The sequence below is a fragment of the Parambassis ranga genome, chromosome 5 (genome assembly GCF_900634625.1).
Source record: "Parambassis ranga chromosome 5, fParRan2.1, whole genome shotgun sequence".
Lineage (NCBI taxonomy): Eukaryota > Metazoa > Chordata > Actinopteri > Ambassidae > Parambassis > Parambassis ranga.
In genome coordinates, this window is record NC_041026.1 from 24,437,556 (window position 1) to 24,465,529 (window position 27,974).

Consider the following 27,974-nt stretch of genomic DNA (forward strand, 5'->3'; position numbering starts at 1 on the left):
TTGGTCACCGGATCCTGAGACGATGGCTTGTGCAACAAGGTGGGATTTAGACCTAAGTGCAGGCCGATCAATTGAGCTGTAATGGTACCTTAGTGCCAAGGCCATTCTCTGAACTCTGCAGTCAATACCAGAGCCAGGTAATGGTCCTGAATTCAGACTTTCACTCACAACTCTCTTTCTCCCTACTCGACCATTTCAACAAACAGGATTTTCCACTTAATTGCTTGTTGGTTTATTGGAGAAAACAATACAGTGCAGGAGGTGTGTGCCCGTTAACGACTGATTGTGCTGTTGATGTGTGAGCGATGGCAAGCACAGGCTTAAGTTAACAGGTACAGCATTCTATCACTGGGCCTCTCAGAGGCTCATCCAGTAAAACACTTACACGCATAATGTTATAACATTTTATTCATGTCCTGTTGCTGTGTAATTTAAATCATTCATGTCATGCATGAAACAACCAAACTGTTATGAGCACAAACACATTATCTAGACTAGAGAGTGTCCTCATCTGGACAGGTAGCAGCATAATTACAGGTGTTACACATCAATTTACATACTGATAAAGTCCCCACAATTAACATACTACATGTGAAAACATTTGATGGAAGATGACTAATAATAATCTTACAAATGGGATGAAGGGTTGACAAGGTAAACCTTCCAACCCCTGCATGCAGCAATCATTGGTATGTGCTTCAAAACCTCAGAACTCTATAGCAGACAGCATCCAGAGTGAGCCAGAACTGTAAAATAACAAAAATAATAAAAAAAGATACTTGAAAGGCGAAGATTATGATTCCAAAATAATACAGATACAGATACAGATATGCACTCTGAGAGTCATAGAAAGAAGAGACAAATTGAAGGTTCAGTCTCTTTAAATTTTGCATTAGAGAACATGATGAGTGTGTTTTTTCTTGTGTGTCTCACTACCATGAAATATTTTCCAAGATTTCAATCTTCTTCATTTACAAATTGAAAATGTGAGAATTTGCAGTTGGGAGGGTATTGACAGAAAACTAATAGAAGAGAAAGCAGTGCTGCTTATCTGTGCACTGATAAAGAGGGCAGAGGAAAGACAAAACAGACTTTGTATGAAGGCATGGGTAGAGAGTAACACTGTAGTTAACAAGAACCAGCAAAATAACAGGCTCAACATGATGGAACAGAAAAACGTAATTCTTCCTTATGAATACATAGTACTGTGTTAATTTAAATTTGAATGTTGTGTGTCATCCTGTGTGTGTGTGTATGTTCTATCTGCTCAGCGACCCAAAGGAAATGGCAAGGAGCAACATGCTGTAATGATTGGGATCTGGAAGCAGACAAATATATAGAAGCAGAACATTACACACCCTAACTGAATGTTAATACCGTGCATATCTGCAGAAATCTGAAACGCTTCACATGAGATTCCACTGGGCTTTGTGCTTTTGCCCGTTTCATTTTCAATATCTTTCTGCCTTAGAGAGATGCACTTTGTTTTACACTGATACGCTTTTTGTGTTCTTGGTCTGCATGTGCAGCAGAGAAAATCAGCATACTGAGATACTGGTGTGATGCTTGTGTGGTCTTCCATCTCAGTCCCTTTCTCTTTTTCACACATCCCGGAGTTCAACCAAAGATCACGTTCCTGTATCAGATCTATACAGTTCTGTAATGTTTTAAATTACAAATAAAACCATTAGTATTCAGGACAGAAAACAGTTCTTCTATGACTAAAGAGGACAAAAACTAAATTTGCTGCTGATTTACCGCATCTGTTTTTTTTAAATTTATTGTCTAAAGAATATTTTTTTCACAAGCGTAACAAAACATAGTCTTACATTTTTATTGGCTAAACACAATGAATCAATGAATAAATTCAGGCAGTAGCACTTTCTAAAATAGACTGAACCCAACAGGCACTGAAAAAAGTGCCTGTTGTCAAAAAGAGATCAGGACACAATTCTTCCTTGACCCATCAGCATCATGTTAGAGTGAAAAAAACAGTAAACTAATATTTCCATAAAAAGTTTTTCTCTTTTTCTAAAAATCCACTTAAAATGGCAGCAGAAAAGTATTTTCCCCACAGATGAAATAACAATACACATTATTGGACAAATGTATCAGAAATATATTACACATCAAGCATGATGTACATTGCGTGGCTTCCACTTGGTGGTTTGTGTGTTGGACTTACTTAGCCAACAGCCTATTATGCTAACATCCGCTGAGTAGGTTATTTGCTGGGTATGCATACAACTACAAAATGCAGACTGTAAGAGAAATGTTGGCCTACTCACATTTTGTATTCTAAATTTGCAACTTGATTACTTTTCTGTTACCCTCCGACAGCAGTGGAGATAGAGTGTATAATATTGGACCCTGTACTGTAGACCTATGTTGCACAGAAAAGACATGTTGTCATTGTTGGAGCTGTGTTCATAATAGAACTACAAATTGCAGGGGAATAATATTTTATACAATATACATTTCCACTGTCATTGCTAATATGATCCAGTGAATTTTCCCATGCAGAACATCATGAGTGACTGTAAAAATGGCTCAATGGATCAACATCATCATCCTCAGAGAGTCCAAATATTTCATAGTGCAATTGTTACGTTGTGAAACAATTTGAAACAGACTTTAACAGATACAAATCTCATTCTGGTTTTGTTCCTCCTTTTTTTATCCATCTGAGCTAGATATTTACAAACATCTGAATGCCGTCACAATCTGAACAGGTGGCTCTGAGGTTATCAAGTAATGTTGCAGTTTCTATTCCTCTCAGATCTATTGAACAAGAACCTTTTGTTCTGCCCTGACAAATGATATAATCTCTGTGACTGACAAACAGCACAGTGTCAGTAACAGCCCCGTCATGCAGATGCTGGCTCACTGCTTTATTTTTGATGCGTAGCAAACATGTTTCCTGATGCGGCGGATGAGGTCAGTGACTGTATGCACAACCAATATTTTGTGTGATGGTGAATGTGCACTTGGCAGATGATGCTGTTCAGATGCAGGGCACACAGTTATATTTGTGGCAGAGGTAGGACCGACTCATTGCATGTCAATGAGCCCCCATGTCAGTCCTGTGTGATTACAGCAAGAAATGACACAACTCAGCCCCTCAGAGACACAGACTAACGCAGGGGGTGGAGATGGCAATATAGGAGGAGGGATAATTTTAGACAAAGTGAGACTTGATGTTCTCAGATAATCTTGAGCATGTCTGCGCGCTATTTGCTGATGTGTGTGTGTGTGTATCCTTCCAAACTCAGCGACTCCTCACAGCCATGATGACCAGCTGAGCCCCTCACAGACACACACGCACACCACATACACACATGCTTTACCTAACATAATGTCCTGAAGGACACATGTGCCTTTTTGTTTATCTGTATCTTTCTGTGTACAAAATGTGAGTCTCCATAAAAAAATGAGTACAGCTTGTTTTGTATTTTTACTTTAAGACTGTAATCTGTGATATGTGTGCGACCAACTGAAGGTGACAACACACTCCTGTGACTGATGGGATGTTTTGTCCCCAGAGTTCCAATGAGCTTCATGTGGAGACCACACACACACGCACAATGTGCTCTTTTAATGAGTGTATCAGAGAACAAAGCTGATAAAAATGCATGCCATGGCCCAGCCTTTAAAAAGGGAATAAGAAATGGGCTTCTGTACAGCCATGCAGCATGTCTAATCACTCCACACAGCTGCACATGCACCTTGCATACTTTCAGATACTGTACTGGAATGATACACTCTCACTCACTGGATGCAGTAATAATGATGTACACTTCTGCAATGCAAATTAATCTAAACTACACAAATACATAAGTACTGTCTGAGTGTGCAACCCTGCCTCACTGTGCAGAATTTTACTGTTTCTGCATTTGGATCCCAAGACAACACACTGTCATTAAGAATACTTTCCAGTATGTGTTATCTTTTATTTCACATTTAATCCACTGTGCATTTTCCATCCACTCCTGATCTGACATTCCCTCTTTCGTCTTCCTTTGCAGCATGTTTTCTAACCTGTGCTGCTGCTGCTTTGAAGGACTATCTACCTTTGGTAACAGTCACATGACCTTTGTCTTACTTTTATTAACCTGCAGAAGTTTTTCTTGAAGAATATCTTCTCCGTCTTCTTCCCTTGCTGTTGTCTTCTTCCCCACAAGGGGGCAGTAGTGCTACACAGATGGCAGTGGAGAGGTAGTGTCAGTCCTGGTTGGAGTTCCTACCATCCCAGGAAGTTTCTCAGCATATTAGTGGACCGAGCTGCATATCAATGAGCTATGATGAATAATGAAGGTTCGACGAAGGCAGAACATTTTGTTATTAATGTGAATCTGTTGTCTTTCATTTAGATTGCAGCTCTAGTCCCATTGTACAGAGAGTTCTGTTGACACACTCTTACAGGAGACGCTAATTTACTCTGTAAGTGTGAGTGTGTGTGTGAGCGGAGGTTTAAAAGTGCACGCGTATCAGAAGCTGTCACTCAGCTGTAATTAGAGAGAGTCTCTCCTCCTCTGATAGGCTTTGAATTTACCTCGCAAACACTGCGTGTGTATGTGTGTGCGCAAAGTGACAACTTGTGTTCATAGCTTGTTTGATCATCTGGTTTGTTGCTGGAGAATGTTTTAGCTAAAACACAATTCAGCATCTTTTTCAAATGTACACATATTTTAGAAAGCTATTAAATTTTTAGGCATACTGTTTTAGTGCGTAAATCTGTGTGTGTGTAAATGACAGAGTGTGTGTGTGTGAGAGAGAGAGAGAGAGAGAGAGAGCGAGGTTGAGGGGAAGAGTTGTGTGTGATGTCTAGAGTGGGGATCACATTCAGCCTGGGGGTAGGTGAACCTATTGTAAACAATGGATCTGACAGAATCTAGGTCTTCACATCTCCACCTCTGTGTGTGTTTGTGTATGTTCCTGTGCTTGTGTGCAGACCTTCATACAAGGCCATTGGAGGCCACTGAGGAACCCCAGGGCAGACTGGCCTCTCTGACAGAATGTCTTTGTACCTTCTTTCTCCAGGGGCTTCTTCTGTTTGAGGTGAGGAAGAGGAGAAGCAGGAGGAAGAAGAGGAGGATTTACAGTGTGAGTGAATGCAGCCATGGCCTGTTCCCAGTGTCCATAGATAAGCTGCACAGTGGAAGAGAGACCAGAGGAGATAGAGACAGCCAACAGGTGAGATGACATCCTGTGTAGATGAATTATTGATGACTGTTTTTTTAATCAACATGTCTTAGTTGAATCTTTGTTAATCTGTAGACTCAAAAAGACATCTAAGTTTTAGCCAGCCAACAATAAAGCTAAATATTTTGGATTTAAGAAATTCATATTTTCAGCTTTAATATTTTCTGATCTCTTTGAGATCAGATTTTTGTCCTGTGACATTTGTGAGTTCACTTCTCAGTTAAAGTGGTCAGTTTCGTGCTATTTGTTTTGGTGAGTGGGGTTTTCTAACCTCCTCTCATGCCCTCTTCCTGCTCCTCTCCACCCTCTGTTCCTTCTTTGCCCTCCACTCTCTCTTTCCATCTCTCAGGATGAAACTGTGGGTGAGGTCAGCTTGGCCTTGGCAGGTGGCCTTCCTTGTTGCCTTGGTGATGCTCTGCGTTGACCCAGTGTCTGCTGGCAACCGTAACCATCGGGGACCGACAGGTACACCAGGTCTTGCTCTGAACTCCCCTTCCAACACCACAAGAGGTTAATTACACTGTCACTTCAGAGGTACAACACATGTTCCCTGAACCTGTCGCTGACTGAGCCACTCACATCCTGGAGGAGGGAGGCTGAGCGGGGGACAATTTGCTCTGTTCCTCAGTTTGACAGAATGTAATCTAGACAAGTCCTTGTTTTGGGCTTGGATGCAAACACACCTCTGTTTGAGTGATTCAGCCCATACAGATACAAATGGCACTTAAGCTGTCAAGAACTGTCAACACAAATAGATCAGTGTGGGTGAGATCTGATCTATTCAGAGCACACACATGCAGCATTGAAAGGCCGAAGCTGATCTTCTCAAGCAGCCTTGTGTTGCTGTAAAATACTGAGTAAGCCTCATACAGTAGGAACTATAAGCTTATGACATCTAATCCGCAGACACATAATTGTCAATTCTTACATTAATATGCATAGCTTTACACTCCCCCTTTTTTAACCAAAGCACCAAGAAATCCATGAAAATAAAGACAGCCTGACTTAATTCAGGCCTGCAGGCTAAATCTACTCTCTGTTGTTCATTTCCATAAGTCATGGAGACAAGTCACCCCTTGCCAAAAAAATGACCAACACACTTATTAATATTTAATTGGGGCTGACAACAGGGACAGCTGTGCTGAGTCACAGCATCTTGCGATACAACTCGTTTTTGGTGGCAGCCTCCCATGTCGCCTCTTCCTCACTCTTAATTATGACAATTTCCTTAATTATCTCCCAGTTTATTCACTTTCACTGCTCATGTTTTGCAAAGTGACCTTTATGTGCCACAGAAATGCTACCAGCATCCATTCTGTTCTGTGAGTGATGGTATTAGTTTCCTTTTGAGAGGAAGCTGCCTGCTTACGGCAGGGACACTACTAATTGCAGGCCCCATGTATTGTGAAGGTCAGAATGGGTGCCCGCCCCTCCCCCCCTCTCATTTTCACTCTCTCTGTTAAACAAGACGTCTCACAAACTGCTTTTTTCATTCGAGAGTTTACTCTAATTGGTGGAAGTTTAGGACATTGTCGGCTGTGAATATCAACGCGACGCAGTTTGAGGCTAAAAAAAATAATTGGGTGCATGTTTCAGAGGTTTTTTTTTTCTTCTTAAGCATTTTTGGTGCTGTTTGGCTGGCTGGTCAATGAGACATTTATTTGATCCACATGCTGGTGATGTACCAGTTGCTGCCACATGGTGGCTCCACAGGTCAAAAAATGCTCCTCTAAAGTAAGAGACAACCTGTAATGTTACATACATAAAAATAAATGTATAATTAGAATTCATTGAATATTAGTCATGTATCATTATATACAATTTTAAGAAAATAACATCCTCTTTCCTGTTCCACAAAGTTCTCCTGCATTGAGAACAATATCTGACAGGTATATTATTTAAAGTGTTTAAAAATAAATACAATATTACCTTTTGTCTGATCTAAATTTAAAACACAAAACACAGAAACCTACTGCTGGATTAAACAATGGCTGTGAGCCTCCTCTGCCCACACAACCTAGGCACAACAGGTTAATAGCACCAATTAGCACAGGTAGGAATCAGCATGCAAAAAAACATTTAGCACAGACAGCTAATGTATTTATTACTCTCGCTGCCACTTTCAATGTTTGAACTCTCAGAAACAGAACAAAACTGAATAGAAGATTAATAAAGCCCGTCGTGAAACATGGAGCAACAAATACTCCAACGCCGCCATCAGGCTTTCAGTGCTATTCATTCAGACACACACTATTATCAATTCAGAGGTCATGCAGAAAAGTGCATTCCAGGAGCTGTCAAAGCAAGTACAAGACATATAATTATGCACACCGGTCTGTATTAAAACATCAAGTCACTGCATGCTTACAGCTCTGCTTCCCAGCAAGTTACTCCTGTGTCTTGATGAAATATCTGACACTGATATATGAATGCTTAAAATTGGATTACTTTTTAATTAAATCAGTCACCATCTTTCTTGACTTCCATAATGCAGTCCTATCACAGTCAAATCAAACATTAAATGTCCTCTTTGAATCTAGTTTCCCAAAATGCTTTTATTTTCTGATTCATGCGGTGTAAATGGGATCTTCTGTGCATACATTGCTTCATGTGTGGAAATGTATTTAAATCATGTTTGCACATTATCACCACATCTGCCTGTCCCTCTCTCTGAGAATGTTGTATGTCTCGTTGTCTTTCTGCAAGATGTCTAATTAAAAAAACCCAGAACAAAACAAAACAGAGCAGGTAAGGTCAAGTGAGCAAGCTTCAACGGGGATAGATTTGTTGCAGAGCAGTACTCAGCTCTACCAGCGACCTGTTACCATAATTAGCATAAATCTGGGCCTGATGTGCCTGTGAAACACTGATAGTGTCAGGAGAATTGATGGGCTGTGTGGCACCAGGTTAAGAAGGAGAAGGAGCAAGGAAGGGTAACGAGTGCTCCGAGGCCAGCGGAAACTAAAAAAAGGAGGAGTTAGGAACAAAAGAAAAGAAAACAAGAGGAGTAATCTAGTCCATTTTGTTGTGGAGATTATATGAGAAGGTGTTTGACATCATTGTCATCTTGTTTCACACAGGTTATGATTGTAATCCTCCTCCCTGTTTGTTGTGACTGCAGTTGTGACACAGTTTGTCACCTCCACATTGACTTTGCCACTCCTGACAGATACCTGGCCTTTCATTGCAATGGACATGCTTGTCAAGTATTGACGTGGGGAAAGACACAGCTTTTTGATGAATTGTACAACGTGTCTGCTTGCCCGTGTCTGTCAGAATACATCAGTCGCCTGGCTAACCCATCACTTCAAGGTAGCTTGGTTTGTTGGCTGCACAGCTACTGTTACCACCCGCCGCCACACTACCTCCCACACCACCCCACCTCCTGTTTGCCTGCCGCAGGAGTAGAAGCATTTAGCCATGCTTGAGAAGTCTTTTCATCTTAGCATGCGTTACACTGGCCATAACAGAATGGTTTAAAGGCAACACTGAGACATTAGATACACTGTTATTATGTGTATATAGCTGCAAGCTGACTGCTCAACACATGAATCTTAAGTAGATGAGGGGGTGAGCAGCAGTGGCGCTCAGAACAGGGGCTGTTAGTGAGAGCTCACAGTCAGGCTGCACCACTTCTCTGATGTCTAGGACTTTGCTTTGTACCAATTCAATCCAGACTTTTTAGTAGCTTAATTTCAATTTGAATATATTAAACATCTTCCAAACATTTACTCCTTAATGACATTATAAACATAAAATCCTTTATTCAGTGATGCTGCTGACTTTTTTGTCCAATAGTCTAAAGAGTAGTGTCTGGCAATGCCTGATCTTATGCATATTACCGCTCACTTTTTTAGTTTTTTAATCTGTAAGAGACATTATGGAACCAATTATGACCAATGAGTAAATGTTGCTGGTCATTGCATCGAATATGAGATAAAATGGCTTTGATTGGACATGCACAGGTAGAAATGTAGCTTGCTGAAACAAAGGAAATTAGCCTTTATAGCCCTTTGTCAGTGGCTAAAGTTTGCTTTAGTGTGTCAATTTCTCAAGCTTTGTAAACGTGTTAGCATGTTGGCGTCTGTTATTTGTCTTGTGTCTTGTGGACATGCAGACTCACATGTGCAGGGTTTTTGATAAGTAGTATTTTTTAAGGTAGTATTCCTCCATTTAACAAAAGTATGCTGATATTTAGTGAAAAGGGAAAACACTGCAGATGTGTAGACTTAGTTCACCTCAACAGCTTTTTTCACCATTGAAGACCATCAATGCTGACAAAAATAAATATATATATACATAACGTACAGCATGTTCAAGTATGGAACAATGCAATTTTACTCATGACACATTTGTTTACCATGATGCCCCACACAGCATACAAACATGTTATAACACTATGGGAGGCTCACAGAGACAGGAAATGTTTTCTTTACACTGTTCACCTACTTTACACTTCTTGTTTCTGAGCAGTAAGAGTGGGCGGTTTTAAGTTGATGCCTCCCACATTTAAATAGATCTTGTCTGTAAATGGCTTTCTAACCCCTGTTTACTGATTAAAATACACTCAACAAAAATATAAACGCAACACTTTTGTTTTTGCTCCCATGTTTCATGAGATGGACTTGAAGATCTAAACTTCATTCCAGATACACAATATTACCATTCCTCTCAAACATTGTTCACAAATCTGTCTAAATGTGTGATAGTGAGCACTTCTGCTTTGCTGAGATAATCCATCCCACCTCACAGGTGTGCCACATCAAGATGCTGATCTGACATCATGATTAGTGCACAGGTGTACCTCAAACTGCCCACAATAAAAGGCCACCCTGAAATGTGGTTTTGTCTCACAGCAAAATGCCACAGATGCCACAAGCATTGAGGGAGCGTGCAATTGGCATGCTGACAGCAGGAATGTCAACCAGATCTGTTGCTCGTGCATTGAATGTTCATTTCTCCACCATAAGCCGTCTCCAAAGGCGTTTCAGAGAATATGGCAGTACATCCAACCGGCCTCACAACCGCAGACCACGAGTAACCACACCAGCCCAGGACCTCCACATCCAGCAGGTTCACCTCCGAGATCGTCTGAGACCAGCCACTCAGACAGCTGCTGAAACAATTGGTTTGCATAACCAAACAATTTCTGCACAAACTGTCAGAAACCGTCTCAGGGAAGCTCAACTGCATGCTCGTCGTCCTCATCGGGGTCTTAACCTGACTCCAGATCGTCGCCGTAACAGACTTGAGTGGGCAAATGCTCACATTCGATGGCGTCTAGCACATTGGAGAGGTGTTCTCTTCACGGATGAATCTCGGTTTACATTGTTCAGGGCAGATGGCAGACAGCGTGTGTGGCGTCGTGTGGGTGAGCGCTTTGCTGATGTCAATGTTGTGGATCGAGTGGCCCATGGTGGTGGTGGGGTCATGGTATGGGCAGGCATCTGTTATGGACGAAGAACACAGGTGCATTTTATTGATGGCATTTTGAATGCACAGAGATACCGTGATGAGATCCTGAGGCCCATTGTTGTGCCATACATCCATGAACATCACCTCATGTTTCAGCAAGATAATGCACGGCCCCATGTTGCAAGGATCTGTACACAATTCTTGGAAGCTGAAAATGTCCCAGTTCTTGCATGGCCAGCATACTCACCGGACATGTCACCCATTGAACATGTTTGGGATGTGCTTGACCGGCGTATACGACAGCGTGCACCAGTTCCCACTAATATCCAGCAACTTCGCACAGCCATTGAAGAGGAGTGGACCAACATTCCACAGGCCACAATAGACAATCTGATAAACTCTATGCGAAGAAGATGTGTTGCACTGCATGAGGCAAATGGTGGTCACACCAGATACTGACTGGTTCTGAGTCCCCAGACCGCCAATAAAGCAGAAACAAAATGCACATTTCAGGGTGGCCTTTTATTGTGGGCAGTTTGAGGTACACCTGTGCACTAATCATGATGTCAGATCAGCATCTTGATGTGGCACACCTGTGAGGTGGGATGGATTATCTCAGCAAAGCAGAAGTGCTCACTATCACACATTTAGACAGATTTGTGAACAATGTTTGAGAGGAATGGTAATATTGTGTATCTGGAATGAAGTTTAGATCTTCAAGTCCATCTCATGAAACATGGGAGCAAAAACAAAAGTGTTGCATTTATATTTTTGTTGAGTGTAATTAGACTGCATCTGTGCACTGGAGGCTCTTCATCCTGTTTATAAGGAATACAGGATGGAGGCTCTCCATCCCTCCATAACAGAAATCACTTTTTAACAAGCACGTGGGCTGTCCATGTACATTACACACCAATATGAAGGTGCATGAACACACACACACAGACACACACTTCATTAAAAATGTGCTTTACAGTTTTAAAATACAAACGGCCTCTGCCCAGGTCCGGTATAGGCAATAAAGAGAGGAGACCAGCACACCTTCTGACCTCATTATGCCAGCAGGAGGGGAGCTGCTCTTTGTTCTCTCTGCTGCCTGAGACACCACTTTTTCTTCCTCCTGGTTAACTCCCCTCTCTCTCCTTCTTTCTCACTCATCGTTTTCTGAGGCCAGCAGATTGAGAAGTCAGTTACAGCTCTGTAATATTAGTAGACTTAATTTTTAGTACACTGTATAATTATAATGAGGGATTAAATAAGAGAACTTGAATAAGACATTTATTTTTACATTGTTACTTTGTGCTTCAACTGTGATTATTGCTGATGTAATTATGGCTGCTCTTTATTTTTATTGGTAGATATAGAGGCTATGTGTGTTTGTGTGTGTGTTTGAATGTGTGCGTGTGTGTATGTGTGTGCAGGAGGGTAATCCGGCAGCTGCTTCAGCCTCTGGAGAGCTTGAGACAGAGGAGTGAGGGAAATGAAAGTGGAGGGATGATAGCGGAGGGGCGCCCTCAGAGAGCCAGGGATCATTGATGGGGCTCTCTGGAGAAGAGAACAAACAAACTTTAAATCAGAAAGGATGAGAGGGGGCAAGGCCTGCAGAAATGGAAGCCTCTACAGTGTGTGTGTGTGTGTGTGTGTGTGTGTGTGTGCTGTGCTGTGTGTTTGCGCACACTTTTGTGTCTGCCTGCAAAGCTCATTCAGCTGAGCATGAAAAGTTTTGGAGTCTGGGTAAAGTCACGTACATAAATGAAATCTGGGCTTATGGTACAGTGTAACCAAGGTTTTCACAGGGCTGTAAAGAGGCTTATAGGTAGTAATGTCGCCAGCAGGGTTTGCTGTGCTCAGGAAACAGTGCCAAAGTCTCTCGAGAGCACACAACAAGCTTTGAGAGGGAAGATAAGGCAGCTGGAATCCATTCATAAGCCATAAGCAAAGATTAGATTCACTAAATGTTGTATCCAACAGTTGTCGCTCCTTTAGGTGGCCACAAAAACCTTTTCTCTTCGAGGTTTGTGGGTTTATTGTGTAGTAAAATGTAACATTAACATTGACACTGTGCAGTAAACACTCATGTAAACCTCCTTGATGCACTGTTGTACATGTGGCAGATGTAATGGTTAAGTGCTTCATGTATGACTGATTCATACTAATGTTTTTGAAGATGAAAGAAATGTGAGATCCTTCACATACACAGTGTGATTCATCAGACACGAAGTGACACAATTTGTCACTGAGCTGAAAGCGAAATGTAAAATGATGTGCTTTCCACTGGTGCTTTAGAGTGGCCTAGACCTTTGTGTGTAATTTGACTCTGCTGCTGCAGTAGGGTGATTTCCATGGTCAAAAAAGGGGACGGACACAGATGTTTGAGGTGGTGCTCTGATTAGTTGAAATCTCTGTCTCACTTGTGCATTTACCATGCACACCCAAGATAAAACACAGGATATAAAGACAAAATCACAATTAGTTTGCTTACCTTTATTATGTCACCATGGATCCTACAAGGGTGGATCAGTTAGGGGACCTTTCTGTTAGATGTTTGCATCTATCCTAGTTACTGCAGTGCAGAAAAGATCCAGTGTTTTGTTGTTGTCTGTTCATTCTGGGCAATACTGTGGAAACAACATAGCAGGCTGCAGGTAAGAGGACTCATTTGAACCACGATTTCAATAGATTAAATGTTAATAAAGACATATATTTAATCTCTGCTAATAGATGGACCTAAATCCTGTATAATCATCCTTTAGGCTGCCCTTCTGTCCCAGTCCTGTCAGCAGGATGTTATAATTAACCACACCACGGACCCCAGGGAAGGGTGAAAATAACCAACAGAAATTAGATGTTATTTGTGTGCTGGAGGTGTTAGCTACAAAGCAATTATCCTCATTTAAATTATGACTTTCAGGACACACACAAATGCAGAGAAGCCAAACACACATACACAGACTTAACAGTCATTTGATCTGGCTATAACCGATAAGTGCATCCTTTCAGAGTGTTGCTCCGTCACATGACTGCCTCACAAAACATGCGTGTCTGTGTTTAGATTAACTGGCTTATTTTGTATGAAAAACTACAAAAGAAATCATTTCTCTCACTCTCTCTTTGTTTCTCTCTCTCTCTTCTTTTTTTTGCACCAAGTGACAAAAACAGAGGCGCCTCTATGACAAAGTTAATGAGGGCACTGAGCTGAGAATAAAAGCAAAGTATCAGCAAAGAGTGTTTACTTATGAATCAAAGACTGTGAGACTGGAATAAATTGAAGAGTTTAAACAAAAGTAAATTATTCAGCACATTTGTTTAATCCTCACAGAAGCTGTTGTGTATTTGATTGTTATTTTTTCAGCTCAAATTTATTGGAATTTAAACTTGATTATTTGCAACAATCAGAATGCCAATAAAATAGTGTTTAAAGCCTGGCTTGTTTCTTCCTTCCTTCCTTCCTTTTGTCTTGCAGTATCATACCAGGTGAAGCAGGGGACATGTGAGGTGGTGGCCGTGCATCGCTGCTGTAATAAGAATAAGATTGAGGAGCGCTCTCAAACCGTCAAATGTTCCTGTTTCCCGGGACAAGTGGCCGGCACAACCAGAGCCAGACCCTCCTGTGTGGAAGGTAAAAAAAACACATATACAGCCACGTGTGAACACTTGTGTGTGACTTTGCCTGCATGTGTGTTTGACTTTAATTGCAAATTAATACACAGAAGCAGCAAGACATCTTTGTAACAACGTGGGGCGTTGTATGGTCAGCTGCACCTACAATACCCTCTTCAATCTGTCTCCCCACAATAGTGCAGCAGGGTCTCTCCATTCCTGCCAGATCTATTTGGTATCTGTTGTATCTGTCTGAAACAAGTGGAACATGACTAGAATTCAAAATGAAGTTTTTGTGGGTTTGGACAGTGCTTGACTGCACAACATATTTGTATAATAATTGACACACTGCTGACTCTGGCAGGGTCACAGAGGCTAAAAATGTTTTTAATCATCTTGCATCATTAAAGTTGCTACATGAAACTTCTCACCTAAAACACATCATTACCACATTCATTTTGAAATATTAGTGACATAAACAAATGAGTCAGTGGCAGGAGAGATTAATAGGTTGGTTAAATTGCTGCCACATTTTAATTGCTGCTGTATAGAAGTGCGGTGCTGTTCCTCTAACACAACCAGAGTTGCACCCCTTTTTTCATTTTCCTTAGTAAAACCACACAAAATTAGATAAAAACACAAGAAACAAGACCAGGAGTTAATGTCCAATTTTTCTCTTTAAAAAGAAAATGGCAAATATAAACTGTATCCTCTAATACATGTGCAAATATCTGCCCCACTTAACCAGCAGTTTGTGGTCCGTTGTGTCCCAAGGAGTAACATGGAAGGTTAAAGCCACTAATGCAGGTAATAGAAGCCAGGTCATCGGCGTCTCCTTGTGTCCCTTATTCGCCCTTGAAACGAGAAGCAAATATGTAACATCAGGCTGGTAACTTAAACTGCAGTGTTTAAAAGGCCTGATATTATGTGGGACAGTGCTCCATTTCATATCCTGCCAGGACTGCGTCTCAGGCTGCTTGAAAAGGACGACAGATGGCGATTGAGAAAGTGTTTTCTTCTGATGTTTCTTATGAGCAGGCATCATAAGCATTAAGAAAGTTTTTGGGGACAACAGGAAGTGTGAAAGGCATTATTTTGGTTTAGGATTATGAGTCAGTATTAAAAAAGAAATTAAGTTCTTATAAAACTGTAATCATATACACTGTAGACAGTAAACACTATGTGTACACACTGCATGCTGTGTTTGTGTGTGGAGATGACAGACAGATAAAAGCAGCTGGTTGTTTTTATAAACATCTCCTCCACCTGTTTGTGCACTCTGAGAGCTCCTGCCCACTAAGAAACAAGCAGTGTCAATGACCCCTATCATCCACAGCGCTCTGCCGAGATCAAACACACGCACACAGTGTCAACCAGCCTGATCCAATCACGCTGTATTAGCCCTCTACCTGAGTTAATACATGGCTCTCTCATACGTGAGGAGAAACTCTCTGAAGCACACAGGTTATTCCAACTGTTAAGGTCATTGGAAACTGATTCCACACTCACAAATGTCACTGACACTAAGTCTACACACAGGAAGTGATGGACCAAGATTAGATTTTCAGATTTTGGTTTGTTTATTTGTGATGAAAGCATCAATACATCATTGTGCAGAAAATGAATAATATGGCCATGATGAAGTAGACACTAAGAGTACAGCATTCTAACAGGAAGTAAAAACTCATGTCACCTGGCAAAAGTAGCACTACGGGACATTTTTAGAACATGACCATTGCTTTTTTAATGATGACTTTTGCATGTCGTTTTTGACTGACTGGCTCTGTTTAATAAGAGACTGATAATATTTGCAATTATTCCATACTTCCTATTTCTATGGGTTTATGCATAATCAAATCATTCACTCACACTTAAGGACATTCAGAACCATACTTACAGCTAGACAGCATTATCCTCAAATTGATATTTTTGCAAGAAAAATAATAGCAATTAACAATTAATTCTAATTTTTCATTAGTACAATAACCTGATTTGTCACTTTATTATTTTCTCTTGATTGAAATATGACAGACAAAAAGTATGTGGTTTATCATACGTCCTGTGTGATAAACCTCACAGTACTTTCCACATTTAGCTCTCTGATCAGTCAGCCTCCAGTCACTCTGCTGCTATTACGGTGTGCGACCAGTAGACGGTGCTTTTTCCATTGAAATGACTCGGCCACAAACACACCTGCTGGTTCATTTCAGCAGTATTTTCACCCAGTAAAAAAGTAGATTTGTTTTTTAACCTCTTTGATGAGTTCCCAGATGGGAACTATCGCTTGATAATGATAAAATCAGGCAACCATAGCGAAGATGATTGGCTTTGTAATGAAAGTCAAGATAAAAAAAGGAATCATGTGAAACTTTGCTAACCTTTTGGAATAAGCATTGCACTGATGCCTTGCATTTGTTTGTTCACTTCAAAGACTTGGTATGGTTTGCTAAAAGGAAGAAATGACACTGATGAGACGCTAATAGATTGACTGTGTGACTGAAAGTCAATCAATAGAAATTCTTTCTCACTCACTTTTTTATACACACACACACACAAAGAGCACAGTTCCGCCTTCACACTAGTCAGGAGGTTTTCTAATTTCCTATTCACATCTCACCTCCGAGTCTCACCGCCTCTCACTTCCAAATCCCGTGCTCAGCAGCACTTATCTTGTGAGTCATGCTTGACCTCTGAGTTCACAGTTACAAAAAGCTCTCACCTCATCCAGCATTTTCTTATGCACACTGTAGCCGGTGTAGAAAAGCCATAGTGTAAATGGAGTTACATTATTGATGCTGGCTGAAAGAGAAGTAAATGGGTAGAGGTCCCATTATTGGCTGCTCCACAGCAGGGCAGAGTCTTTTCATGGAGGTAATCCTGAAGCCCACTTTCTTTGTTTTTATTTCCTGTTAGAACAGGTGTGGATGTAGGGTTGATGCTGTAGATGGAGAGGTCATTAGGACATCAGAGTGCAAAGGGTTTGCAGAGGTAGAATAGCAGTAAATAGAGGTCCAGAGGTTGATCTGTTTTAAAGCATGTGCTGTGGTACAAATGTACTGAGTCCATAGTGTTTTATAGATTTCACATTTCAGAGGAGATTTGGGGGAAAATAGCTTATCAATGTGAACCCAACATGTCACAAGTTCACAGGGTTAAGGAAGTAGTTGTTATTGCACACGGTGTGAGAAAAAAAAATATGATCTATCAACATAAATACCCTCCATTCTTTTAAACATAAGAAGTGTTTGGATTAAAGTCATCACATGAAAAGGTACACATTATGAGGAATGACCCCGTACTGGGTATCATAATAATGATGTGTTAATCTGAATGGAGTGTTTTGCTGAACCAAAAGAAACCACTTTATGTGGCACCATGAAATTATTCACTGTGATCTAGCTTATATTATGTTTTATGTATAGATCTAAAGAATGCAGAGGCAATATGTAAATTAAAAAAAAGTTTGTGTGAGTGTGTTTTATTAGAGTTCAGTGAAGTGATGTGATGATGTGTGATGACAGCCTAAACTGTGACATTTTGGACTAAAAAGAATGATTACTGCAAATCAGTAGCAGCTGACTGTTAGGTGTGTGGCAGAAGTTCTCTCTTTTTTCCTTGTAGTTTGATTTTTGCAAATGAAAGAAATATACTGAATAAAAATACTAAGATTGCCTAAAATCATTTGATAAGCTAAAAAGAACAATATCTTCTCTGAAACAAAGGGGAGTACAAGAAAAAAGTTGCACATAAAAGAAATACTGGGAGTTTTTTTTCACTAGTAGAAAAAAGATTTGAAATCTTTGCAGAGACAGTGTCATCAGAGTGTGTTGTAGAACAGCGTGACCTGATACAAACGGGTGATGAGTGGATTTTGTTTGGTGTGTGACACGGTGACAGACAAACTGTGTTTCATTACTAGGCCAAGAAATGTAGTTTAGTGTTTCAGCACACATCAACCTGCCGTTGTTTACTTTAATATCTGCCCTGTAATGTCATGCTATTGTCAGTCTGTTTCAATGTTCCTGCGTAGCTGTTAGCTGTGGATAATATTTTTTTTTCCCTCACAGTTTTTCTACTTGTGTTTTCCTGTCATGCATACCTGGCTGTGCTGCCATGGATGCAAGAGCTGGGCCAACAGAGATACAGTGCGTTAGTAAATCATTGTCGAAAGAGATGGATGCCGCTCTCCGACTGTTTCTGCACTCCAGGATTACTTGAGTGGAACAGTTAGAGGGCCTGAGGGTATTCATACCTCTGAGTCCATCCTCCAACCTCTGTATGTGTTTGTGTGTGTGAGTGGACTTCATACTCCCCTGAAATAGTAAAGACCTGAATAGCAAGGTTACAGGACACCTGACACTTAGTGCACAGTGAGGACAGTGTACATGTATGCATGAAAACAACACAACTGCATCTATGATGCACAGTCATGCACAGAAACACATTCGCCCTGCACACACAGACACAAAGTCCCTGTTGCAGTCTCCATTGAGCGAGTTCATGCAGTGCCTTTGTAAAGTATTAATGGAGGAAACACTCCAACAGAGAGACACATGCCTGAGTGCACATATTGTATTAGTATAGACTGGCTTACATCAAACAGGCTTCGCTGGAATTATACAATGGTATATGTGCTGATTGGATCAGGTTATATCAAAGGCTAATCTAGTATTCTTTATCATGTGACTTGAATGACTTCAGATGAAAGGGTTAGAGGTGAAAGAAGCCCCTTTGAACTGCAAGTTTTTCAATTTTATTATATAAAGTACATTTTTTTATGTCATTGTTGGGTGGTGCAGTGAAAAGGGAAAAAGAAAAGAAAAAATACAGCTAGAATAATGTTTGTTTTGCTTCATTCCTTTCAATTAGTTGTGTTTGTTTGTGTTGTGTTTTTAATTGTGTCCCTGTTATCACTTACATACCTACAGACTAATGCATATATACCTGCAGAAGTGGAGCACCGCATGCTTTTTCAGTGTGTTAATTGGCTAGCAGCGGTGTATTGCATGTGTTAATTACACATATGGATTTGTAGTTGGCCACATAAATCTGAACAACACAGATTCACATGTGGATAAAGGGACCTGCAGTTTCTAGTTCGTCCACTTGATGTCACAAACATTACAATGACAACGCCAGCTGTAGTGCAAGAAGAAAGGAAAGAGATGCTGTGCACTTTAGCTCATACAGCAGACATGCTTGTTTCACATGTACTGAATAAAAAAGCTGTATCTATATGTGGCATAATGCAGAGTGACATTTATCAGGTGTGTTTGTTAGATTGATGTGCTGTGAAGAGTAGGAGGAGAGACAGAGCTGTAGGCAGCCTCGTAGCGCAAAAAACCTCCACAGACCTTGTTTAGAGAGCCCCAGAGACAGGGTGAGGAACCTGGGGAATTACACAGCCTCGGTCCCTCGTGTTGCCTAATCATCTGCACCTTAAGCAAAGCACCGTCTAGACATTTGCCCTCAGCTGATCCCGTGCTGAAAGTTTGATAGCAAAGGAACTTAAAAGGGAACCATTTTGAGTGCAGACTAAGTTGTAATGAGCTGAGAGTAACTGCGATCAAATGTATTCCTGAGCTGTAAACCTTTTTAATTAGCATAGGCACCTTTTGTGAACGTGAATGTTGACTCTTAATGAGACTGATGCAATTAGAGTAGGTAGACTTAGAGGTACTCCAAGTGTTAGACACATTTTTTTTCTGGAAAACATACGTATATCTTCTGTCTATTTCTAGAACTTGACAATGATTCATTTTTACACTTGACTGTTGAACGTTAAAGTGAAAATGCTGCAGGAAGAATTGTATGTGAAAATGTCAATTTAGCTTGATAAAAGTGATAAACGGAACTGAAATAACAAGGCATCTTTTTTTGTTGTTGCTTTTTTAGGAGTTGTCACACTGTGAGGCCGAATAGCATGAGGTAAAACTATTTGATACCATTAGATGTACTAGTGGAGGTGCATTTTGAGAAAGGTTGATCCAGTTTTGTGTTGTGGTGGGTTGATAAAGAAAAACAATAGGCTAATTTCCCAAAATAGTGGTCTTGTCAGGAGTTGTGGTGGATGAGGACACAGATGCAGAGGCACAGAGCGGTGTAATGTCAAAAGGCAGTCCTTTATTCAAGGCCACGAGGCCAAAAATACAAAGGAAAACACGTAGCGTGGCAAAAACTCAGAGGAGCAAAATGAGGTTCTTAGCATAGACTCTATAGTTCAAAGCTCAAAACATGACGAAGCATAATTACCAAGAGATTCATGAGGTCAAGGCAGGAGAGATACAAAAACATTCCCCAAAGCGACGAGACACACTAACTCCACAAGAGACGAAACGAACTAGCACCGAGTGCAGGGAGGACAAAGACTAAATACAAAAGGGATCAGGGTGGACAATTGGACACAGGTGGGACACATGAGGGAGGAGCAGGTAATCACCGGGAGGAGGAGGGAGAACACAAGGAGGGAAAACAGAGGAAGCAAAACTCCAGACAATGCACAGGGGGGACAGGACTATCAAAGTAAAACAGGAAGCACAAGACAAGACACAACAAAAACCTAGAACAACAGGACATTAACAATAACTAAACACAGATTAAACTAAAAACCCAAAACAAGGAAAACAAAACCATAAATAAACACCAGGTCGTGACAGGTCTACTAAAAAAACAAATTTAATTGCTCTGTTGTTGCTGTTAAATAGCCCTGAGAAACTATTCTCATCATGATGTACTGTGCCATAATTACACATATTTGTGTTTACAAATTTAAAGGGTCTATCAATGAGTAAACTATGACACTAACTAGAGCTGAGATTGCACAGCTTTTCCAGCAGGTTGTCATACACTGGTTGGTCTGGTATTATTTTCTTAATGCCAGAAGGTATCTTGGCAACATAATACAAAAAAAAACTGTGTGAGCTACCAATCTTACAAATTGCTCCTTTCAATTCAAAACATTCATGTGAAGAGCAAACACCATGCTTTTGTTTTCCACCCTCACAGAGGATCACCTTTAAATCTTACCAGTGTTATGGTGACTTTAATGAGTTTCAATACATCCACTTGTAGAAGAGCAGGGAACAAAAATATGGTCCCAGAGGTGATGATCTCAGAATTAACTGGTGTGTATGTACCCCTGTAATCTTTTTTATCATCGACCTGTTGAGACCTGTCTCTAACTGTTGTCCAACATCTGAATTATCCATGACATCACAGGCAGCTCCTGTCCATTTTTTGAGTTGACAGTTTGGTTCTTATGTGTCATGTCTGCACCACCCTCCCAGTAATAGTATGAGATAAGGTGCAGAGAACTCTAATTCCATAATAGCATTCAAAGGCCATGTCTATTAGCTCTATATAACACTCCAGCAGTGCAAAGCACTGTCGTTGACACTATAATGGCCACATTAACGAGCATTACACAGCCATTGGTTTTTAGAACCACTTACTGCCACTGAGCTCATGCATCATAACAGTGTGTTCAACATTATGCCCCACGATAGCTGTAAGATTTGTTTTTTTTTGTTTTATTTCTTGGTGACTTGGGAACTTGGAGTTAGCTTTCTCCTCCTCATCCATTTTTTCTCTGCTTCAGTTTGTTATTCTCTTTCTCTGTGTTCTGTTTGTTTAATCTGCTGCTTTCACTTGGTGATAGTCCTCCTCAAACCCCCTCCTCCCCCCGCTGCCTCTCTGCATTCCTCTTGCTACTCATTTCCTCACTACAAAGATGTTTTCTCAGTGAACACCTATTATTTAGCCCTGTCTCCCTCCCTTCTCTCTTTCTTTCGCTGTTTTCCTCTAACATGATGCTTGAGAGGATTTATGTGTGTTTCTTTGCAATATACAGTTCAAAGCCTATTTTCCTGACAGTATCACCATATATCCTTCCTTTGCTGGAAACAATAGTCACCAGAGATCCAAATTTCTTTCAGCCCAGCACCTTAATGAAGTTGTAAAAACGGGTGTGATATTTCTTCCCTCTCCATATCCACTTTGGAGACAGGAGAATGGACGGATGATGAGCTAGGAGAGAAGGAATTGAGTTATTTTCAGCTGTCAAGCTGTCTCCTGTCTAGACAGTGGGTCAGATGATCTGCAAGATTTGAGTGTCAGCTGCTAAGACATGAGAAAACTTTGGATTTTACACCAGATTAACTATGGCTCAGGAAAAGTTTTATTCATTCATTCTTGCATCAAGAAGGAGCTCCAAAAGTCTGAATATGGTATTTTCAAATATGAGGATCATTCAACATTAACACTCTACAGTTAATTAATTTCAGATTAAACTGGAAGATTTGATCAATTATCATCTAAATCAACTTACAGCCATTGTTTATCTGTTATAAATATGGCCGTGATTAATTATTTTAAGGTGTCAGTTCTATTAAAAGTAAGACTGAGCAGGAAACATCATCAAAGGTTCAATTCAGAGATAGAAAAACTGCTTCATGTCAGTTTGGTGAGTAAAGAACAGAAGACTTCAGTCTGAAAATGTTATGTCAAAAGAAGGCTGCCTTGGAAAAGAAGGATGAGTAGCACCTATAAACTACTTCTTGTGTTTATAAATTCAAGAACTTGAAGCAAAGCAGCTAGGCTTGTAGAGTTGCTGGGAAAGTTGAAGAAGTTGCTGCTCCTCCAAGCAGCTTCATCAGGTGTTATATATAACTAAACTGATGAAGCTGCTTGAAGAACATTTATGAAGAAACATTAAGACAAACATTTCTCTGTACAAGAAGTTTTGTATGAAGTTCTTTGGAATTTTGTCAGGTCATGCTTATCTGAACTAGGCTATGAGGTCTGAAAATCATTTTTTTTCTGGATGAAAATGTCTTTTGTTTGTACAAAAGATTTTCCACAATGGCACAAGGTAAGCTCATAAAGCATCCTGTGTTAAATACATCACAGAGAACTGCTAGCGTTTCTTCATCATAATCCTGTTTTTACCCTCTCTGCATGATGCAATAGGAATAAAACTTACTGGCTCATTGTCCTTATGTGCTTTGTTGATTTTACCAGAAAAAAAAGGATGTAAGATGTCATTTCATTTGTGTTTTAAAAGGTGGCTGTCAGTGATACATACATCCATCTACACCAAGACAAACAAATATATATACGAACTGTTGCTGCTTGTGTACAAATGGTGCACTCAGGTTATATTTTTACTTTTATTTCTATTTTAATTAGTTTTTGTCTTGGTGAGGCCAGACCTTGGAATTACATAAAGGCTTGAAGATACAGTACAGTATGATTACATACATTTATTTTGGTGAAAAAAACAAAGCTGCTAAGCTTTAAATATGCTGTGAAATTGTCAGAATTATTACTGATAATAAAATGATTATTACTGATAAACTCTCAGACAAAGGCTACTGTAGGTTTGCACTGAGCCACAGCTGTTTTTGGTACTCATCTCACAGGCTGTAGAATCAGCACCATGGACAGCTCTTCCCCTGTAACAACATAGTGTATGCAAGCAAATTACTACTCTCCAGAGATACTGAGTGGTGTGAAGGTGATGTGTTTATTGTGCCACATTCCAGCCTCTTGCTCATATGATACCATAAATTCACTAATCCACATTTTTTATTTTTCTCTAAACCTCCCCTCACTGCTGAAGCCTCCATTGTAGCCCAGAAGTGGTGGTGCCAAATGCAGCCCTGTATGGACGGAGAGGAGTGTAAGGTTCTGCCTGACCTGACTGGCTGGTCCTGCAGCACCGGCAACAAAGTCAAAACAACTAAGGTAAGAAGGATACACACATGTGCATGCCTGTGTTTGTGCATATATCACCTCATACATGCTGCTCTTCCTGTGCTGTTTTCACCTATGTGTGTATCAGCTAGATCCAGTTATCAAACATTCTTTAACTTCTTTTCATTTGTGTGCAACTATATGTTAGTATTTGCGTAAGTCCCACAAGAATTATATGATGTCCAGAAATATCATGCTCAATATATTGACTAATATTCAATGACAAAATAGACCTTGATATTTATATATTATTGTCTCAACTAGTGTCTGGCAAACAAATCCTTGCTATTTTTCAGGGTTTAGTAAGCAAATTGAATGTAATGTAAACAAAGGGTGCGTGGATCTTCAAGACAAAAAGAGTTTAGCCTGTTTTAATCACTTATTTCAAACCTTAATAAACATTGTAAATGTAAATGTAATCAACATTGGGTGAGTTTTTTGTTAAAACAGAATAACTGACTGTCAGTGAGGTTGCGGACGGACTCAAGTGCAAGACGGGAGACCGGCAGAGGGTTAAATTAAAATAGTTTATTGTGCCCAAAAACACAGTTCAAAGGTACCAGACCTCAGGGCAAAACATAAGCGCGGCACAAGCCGGCAGGAGGGAAAAAACACACAGGGTAGAGTCACCAAGGTTCTCAAAAACACAAACTCAAAAGGTCTCAAAAATTACACCAGGCAGACAAAATACAAAAATACAAGGCTCAGAAAAATACTCAGGCTACTGGAGAACTGGACGACTGGTCAGGTTGTAGACGAGACGAACTGGCACCAAGTGAGGGGAAGACACAGACTATATACACAGGGATCAGGGCAGACAAAGGGACACAGGTGAGGCACATTAGGGAGGAGCAGGTGATCACCAGGAGAAGGAGGGAGAACACAAGGAGGGGGCAGTCAAGACACCTGAAATGAGAGGGGAGTCAGTGATTTCAAAATAAGGCCGGAACTAAAGGCAAACATAATCAAACAAAATACAAAGCAACCGCCCTGGCTCACGCTGGGACCCTGACACTGACAGGAGAAACACAAGACCTCTGTACAGTCTGTAACCACACACAACATGTAAACTGATGCTATTATATGAGATAAATTGATTTAAATGAGGGCCCTTCATGGCCCTTTGTAAGCTGTTGAAGTCTGAAAGTTATTTTAGGGCACTGACGACTGGCGTGTGTGTATGTAAGTGCCAGAGTGCATGTTGTGGGATGGAGCAGGTGCAGTTTATTTACAGGTGAAATATGAAGAGAAACAGTTGGACGGGAAGGCGGCGCAGGCGCTATAAGAGTAATTGCTCGAGAGATGGCATAACAGCACAACATCTGTCGCATTCATTAGAATGCATTATGGCTGGGGCCTTCCACAGAGGCTTTACAATTAAGAGTCATAATTAAATTGGTGAGTGGGGTAGACTGAGGAACAGGCACTGCTGGGCTCAGTCTCAGGCAGTGGAATTAATGACCCTGGGCCTAACACTAACTCTGGGACTGATAGGTGCAATTATCCTCATTCTGTTGCACATTGCCCTCTCTTTTCTTCTTCTCTCCCTTTTCTCCTTGTTTTGTCTCTCCCACTCCATCCGACTAGTCAATCAGCTGACGGAGGAATGTGCAGCCAATGGCGGACTGCATCAGTGGACGTTAATTGTGCATTTGCAAGGTGCTTTGGGACAGAGGAATTGTTACTTGGAGACATGGTGGCAGATGTCACTGACGATAGTTGCAATGAGACATTGATTCCCTGGCAACTGTGCACACGGCCCTCACTGTGTCTCTCTTCTTTGAAACTGGCTCTCTCGGTCTACCCATGACCTCCTTCCACCACCTCAGCATCTTATTCACCATGATTTTGACTTTTTTTCTACTCCCACACAGCGTAGGCATGCTGTAGAAAGATGCAAAGATTGCCTGATCGAAGCATCAAGAACACTGTATAACAAGGAACAGCAAAGACACTACACTATTAGATCCATGTTTTTTCACATATGGCGTTTAACTTTATGTTCAAACATTTACAGTGTTAGCCGGACTGGAACAGGAGAACTGGAGTTTTTAATATAGGAGCATATTGGGCTATTATAAATGCACTCGGAATTGGGTTTGCTGATGGAAAACAAGTTCTTTACATCTCCAATTATATGCCTTCAACTTACTGCCTAAGTGTAAACAAACCATTACCATTAAGACATGTGAAATCCAGCCTCAGCCGCTGAGACACTATTGGTCCCTGCAGTCAACCAGACTGCAAACAAGCTTGCCAGTCCAATGGGAAAGACGTAGCCAGAAACAGAGAGGAAATGGTTTGATTTTAAATATTATCCTCTGACCTCTGATTTTCTCTTTCAAATGGAAACACTCATTCAGTTAGTGCAAGGTAGGACACAGAGCCACTCCATGTAATTACATGTCCTTGTGACACTCTTCTCTTATCTGTGCTTTTGTTTCTTTTTTTAGGTCACACGATAGCAAGAGAGCCAGTGAGCCACGAGAAACTTGAAACTTTCCGTGTGGAAAGGATGGATGACTCACACATATTTACAGCATGATGGGGATGACATCAACGAAAAAGGACTGCTGTCAGGATACCCATCACAAACAATGGAATAAAACTAGGGAGCCACACAAAGAGCATATGCTGGCTATTGAGACCAAGGACTTCTATCAGGGTACAGTACATGCAGTCAACAAAGGGATTCTTATTTTCAAATAATGGACAGTGTGGATTGACCAAAAACACTGATGAAGTATTTCAAAATATATATTTCAACAAAGCATTTGTGGTGAGTGCGAGATGTACCGAGAGTGCTGAGAGTCAATAAGTAGATGGTATACTAGAAACAGTGCAGACGATTTGGGTGGAATGAAACAGATAGCAGCTCATAACTAGCAAATAGCAAATTAGCATCAAATTGCTCTTGTGGGTCAAGTCACTACCATGAAGACTGTTTTGTGGGAGTCATTTTGCAGTTCTAATTAGGAATTACAGTAGGATCATAACAACATATTAAAAATTCATGTAAGATATTTGCACTAGTCGAAACCATTTGGGAATGTTTTGTTTTTCTAGATATCGCCCATGTTTTGCTGTGGATGTCACATGAAACTGAAGGTGAGCATTTTGTAAAATGTCTGACACTTGAAGTAGATAAATATGTATATCACACCAAATTTTGAGTAGTTATTGGTTAAAAAAGGATTCAGACAATTGAGCTTCGCTTACATACAGCTTGGTACAATATGAAGTAGCAAAGTGTGATTCACTGGTCTCAGTTTTTGCCCAGAGACATTTCCAAGCTCAGCCTTTCAAGTTATGTATCTATTATATTCAGTCTGTGGCATCTCTTATGTTAACTGTTAAAAGGAGGCCCATAAATGTTCAAACAAGGAGGAAGAGCTGTCTTTATGTTGTTATTTAAAATGTTTTCTTCTTTTATTCTTTCTCTAAATATTACCGCTCTAAATCTTTAAAATCCCGGAAAATACAAAACAACTGCATGAGTAGGTTTCTTTTTAACTACCTTTATTAGTGGATGTATGTGTCTGTGTGAGCGCCGCTCATTGATTGTCTCCAGACGTCCCCTCTACATCAATGCTTCGGTGAGATATACTGAAATAATTGCCACACATAATGGCAATTCAACCCTTTGCAAACTGTTTTTTTTCCCCACAGGGCTCGATCATTACTGCACTGAGTACAAAAGCATAGCGTCCCAAACAGCCATCATACATCTCTCCATTATCTCTGTCCATTCTCCCTCTCACACTCCTCTCTTCTTTGAATCTCTGTCCCTCTCTTGTTCAGCGCTCTCTCTTTCTTTTCTGCCACGCTGCCTATCATACAAAAGATGGCACAGTTAAAATATTTTTCACACAATCTACCCCACATATTGTATCTTAATTTCTAAGCTGTTTGAACTAGTGTTTGTCTTTTTTTTTGCTTTCATGCTCTCCAAATCAATTTTCTCTCTTGTGGACATGCATCCAAGTGCAAGTCTTTCTCCAACT

The 27,974-nt window shown here is 40.5% G+C and overlaps 1 protein-coding gene across 1 annotated transcript; it reads left to right on the top strand.

Annotated features, from left to right (window-relative positions):
* The first annotated feature begins 5,101 nt into the window (after positions 1-5,101).
* On the top strand, positions 5,102-26,538 carry tafa4b (TAFA chemokine like family member 4b). Its single transcript, XM_028406635.1, has 5 exons — positions 5,102-5,193; positions 5,552-5,667; positions 14,081-14,236; positions 23,837-23,961; positions 26,424-26,538. Exons 2-5 carry the CDS (start codon positions 5,553-5,555, stop codon positions 26,433-26,435), a joined length of 408 nt encoding a protein of 135 aa, XP_028262436.1. The 5' UTR covers positions 5,102-5,193; position 5,552; the 3' UTR covers positions 26,436-26,538.
* Positions 26,539-27,974: the final 1,436 nt, after the last annotated feature.

Bases quoted from the DNA above. Each gene is read 5' to 3' on its own strand.
- tafa4b (XM_028406635.1), top strand. From the start codon at position 5,553: ATGAAACTGTGGGTGAGGTCAGCTTGGCCTTGGCAGGTGGCCTTCCTT. The intron at 5,668-14,080 runs GTACACCAGGTC...TTTGTCTTGCAG, and splicing joins TAACCATCGGGGACCGACAG to TATCATACCAGGTGAAGCAG. The intron at 14,237-23,836 runs GTAAAAAAAACA...TCACTGCTGAAG, and splicing joins CAGACCCTCCTGTGTGGAAG to CCTCCATTGTAGCCCAGAAG.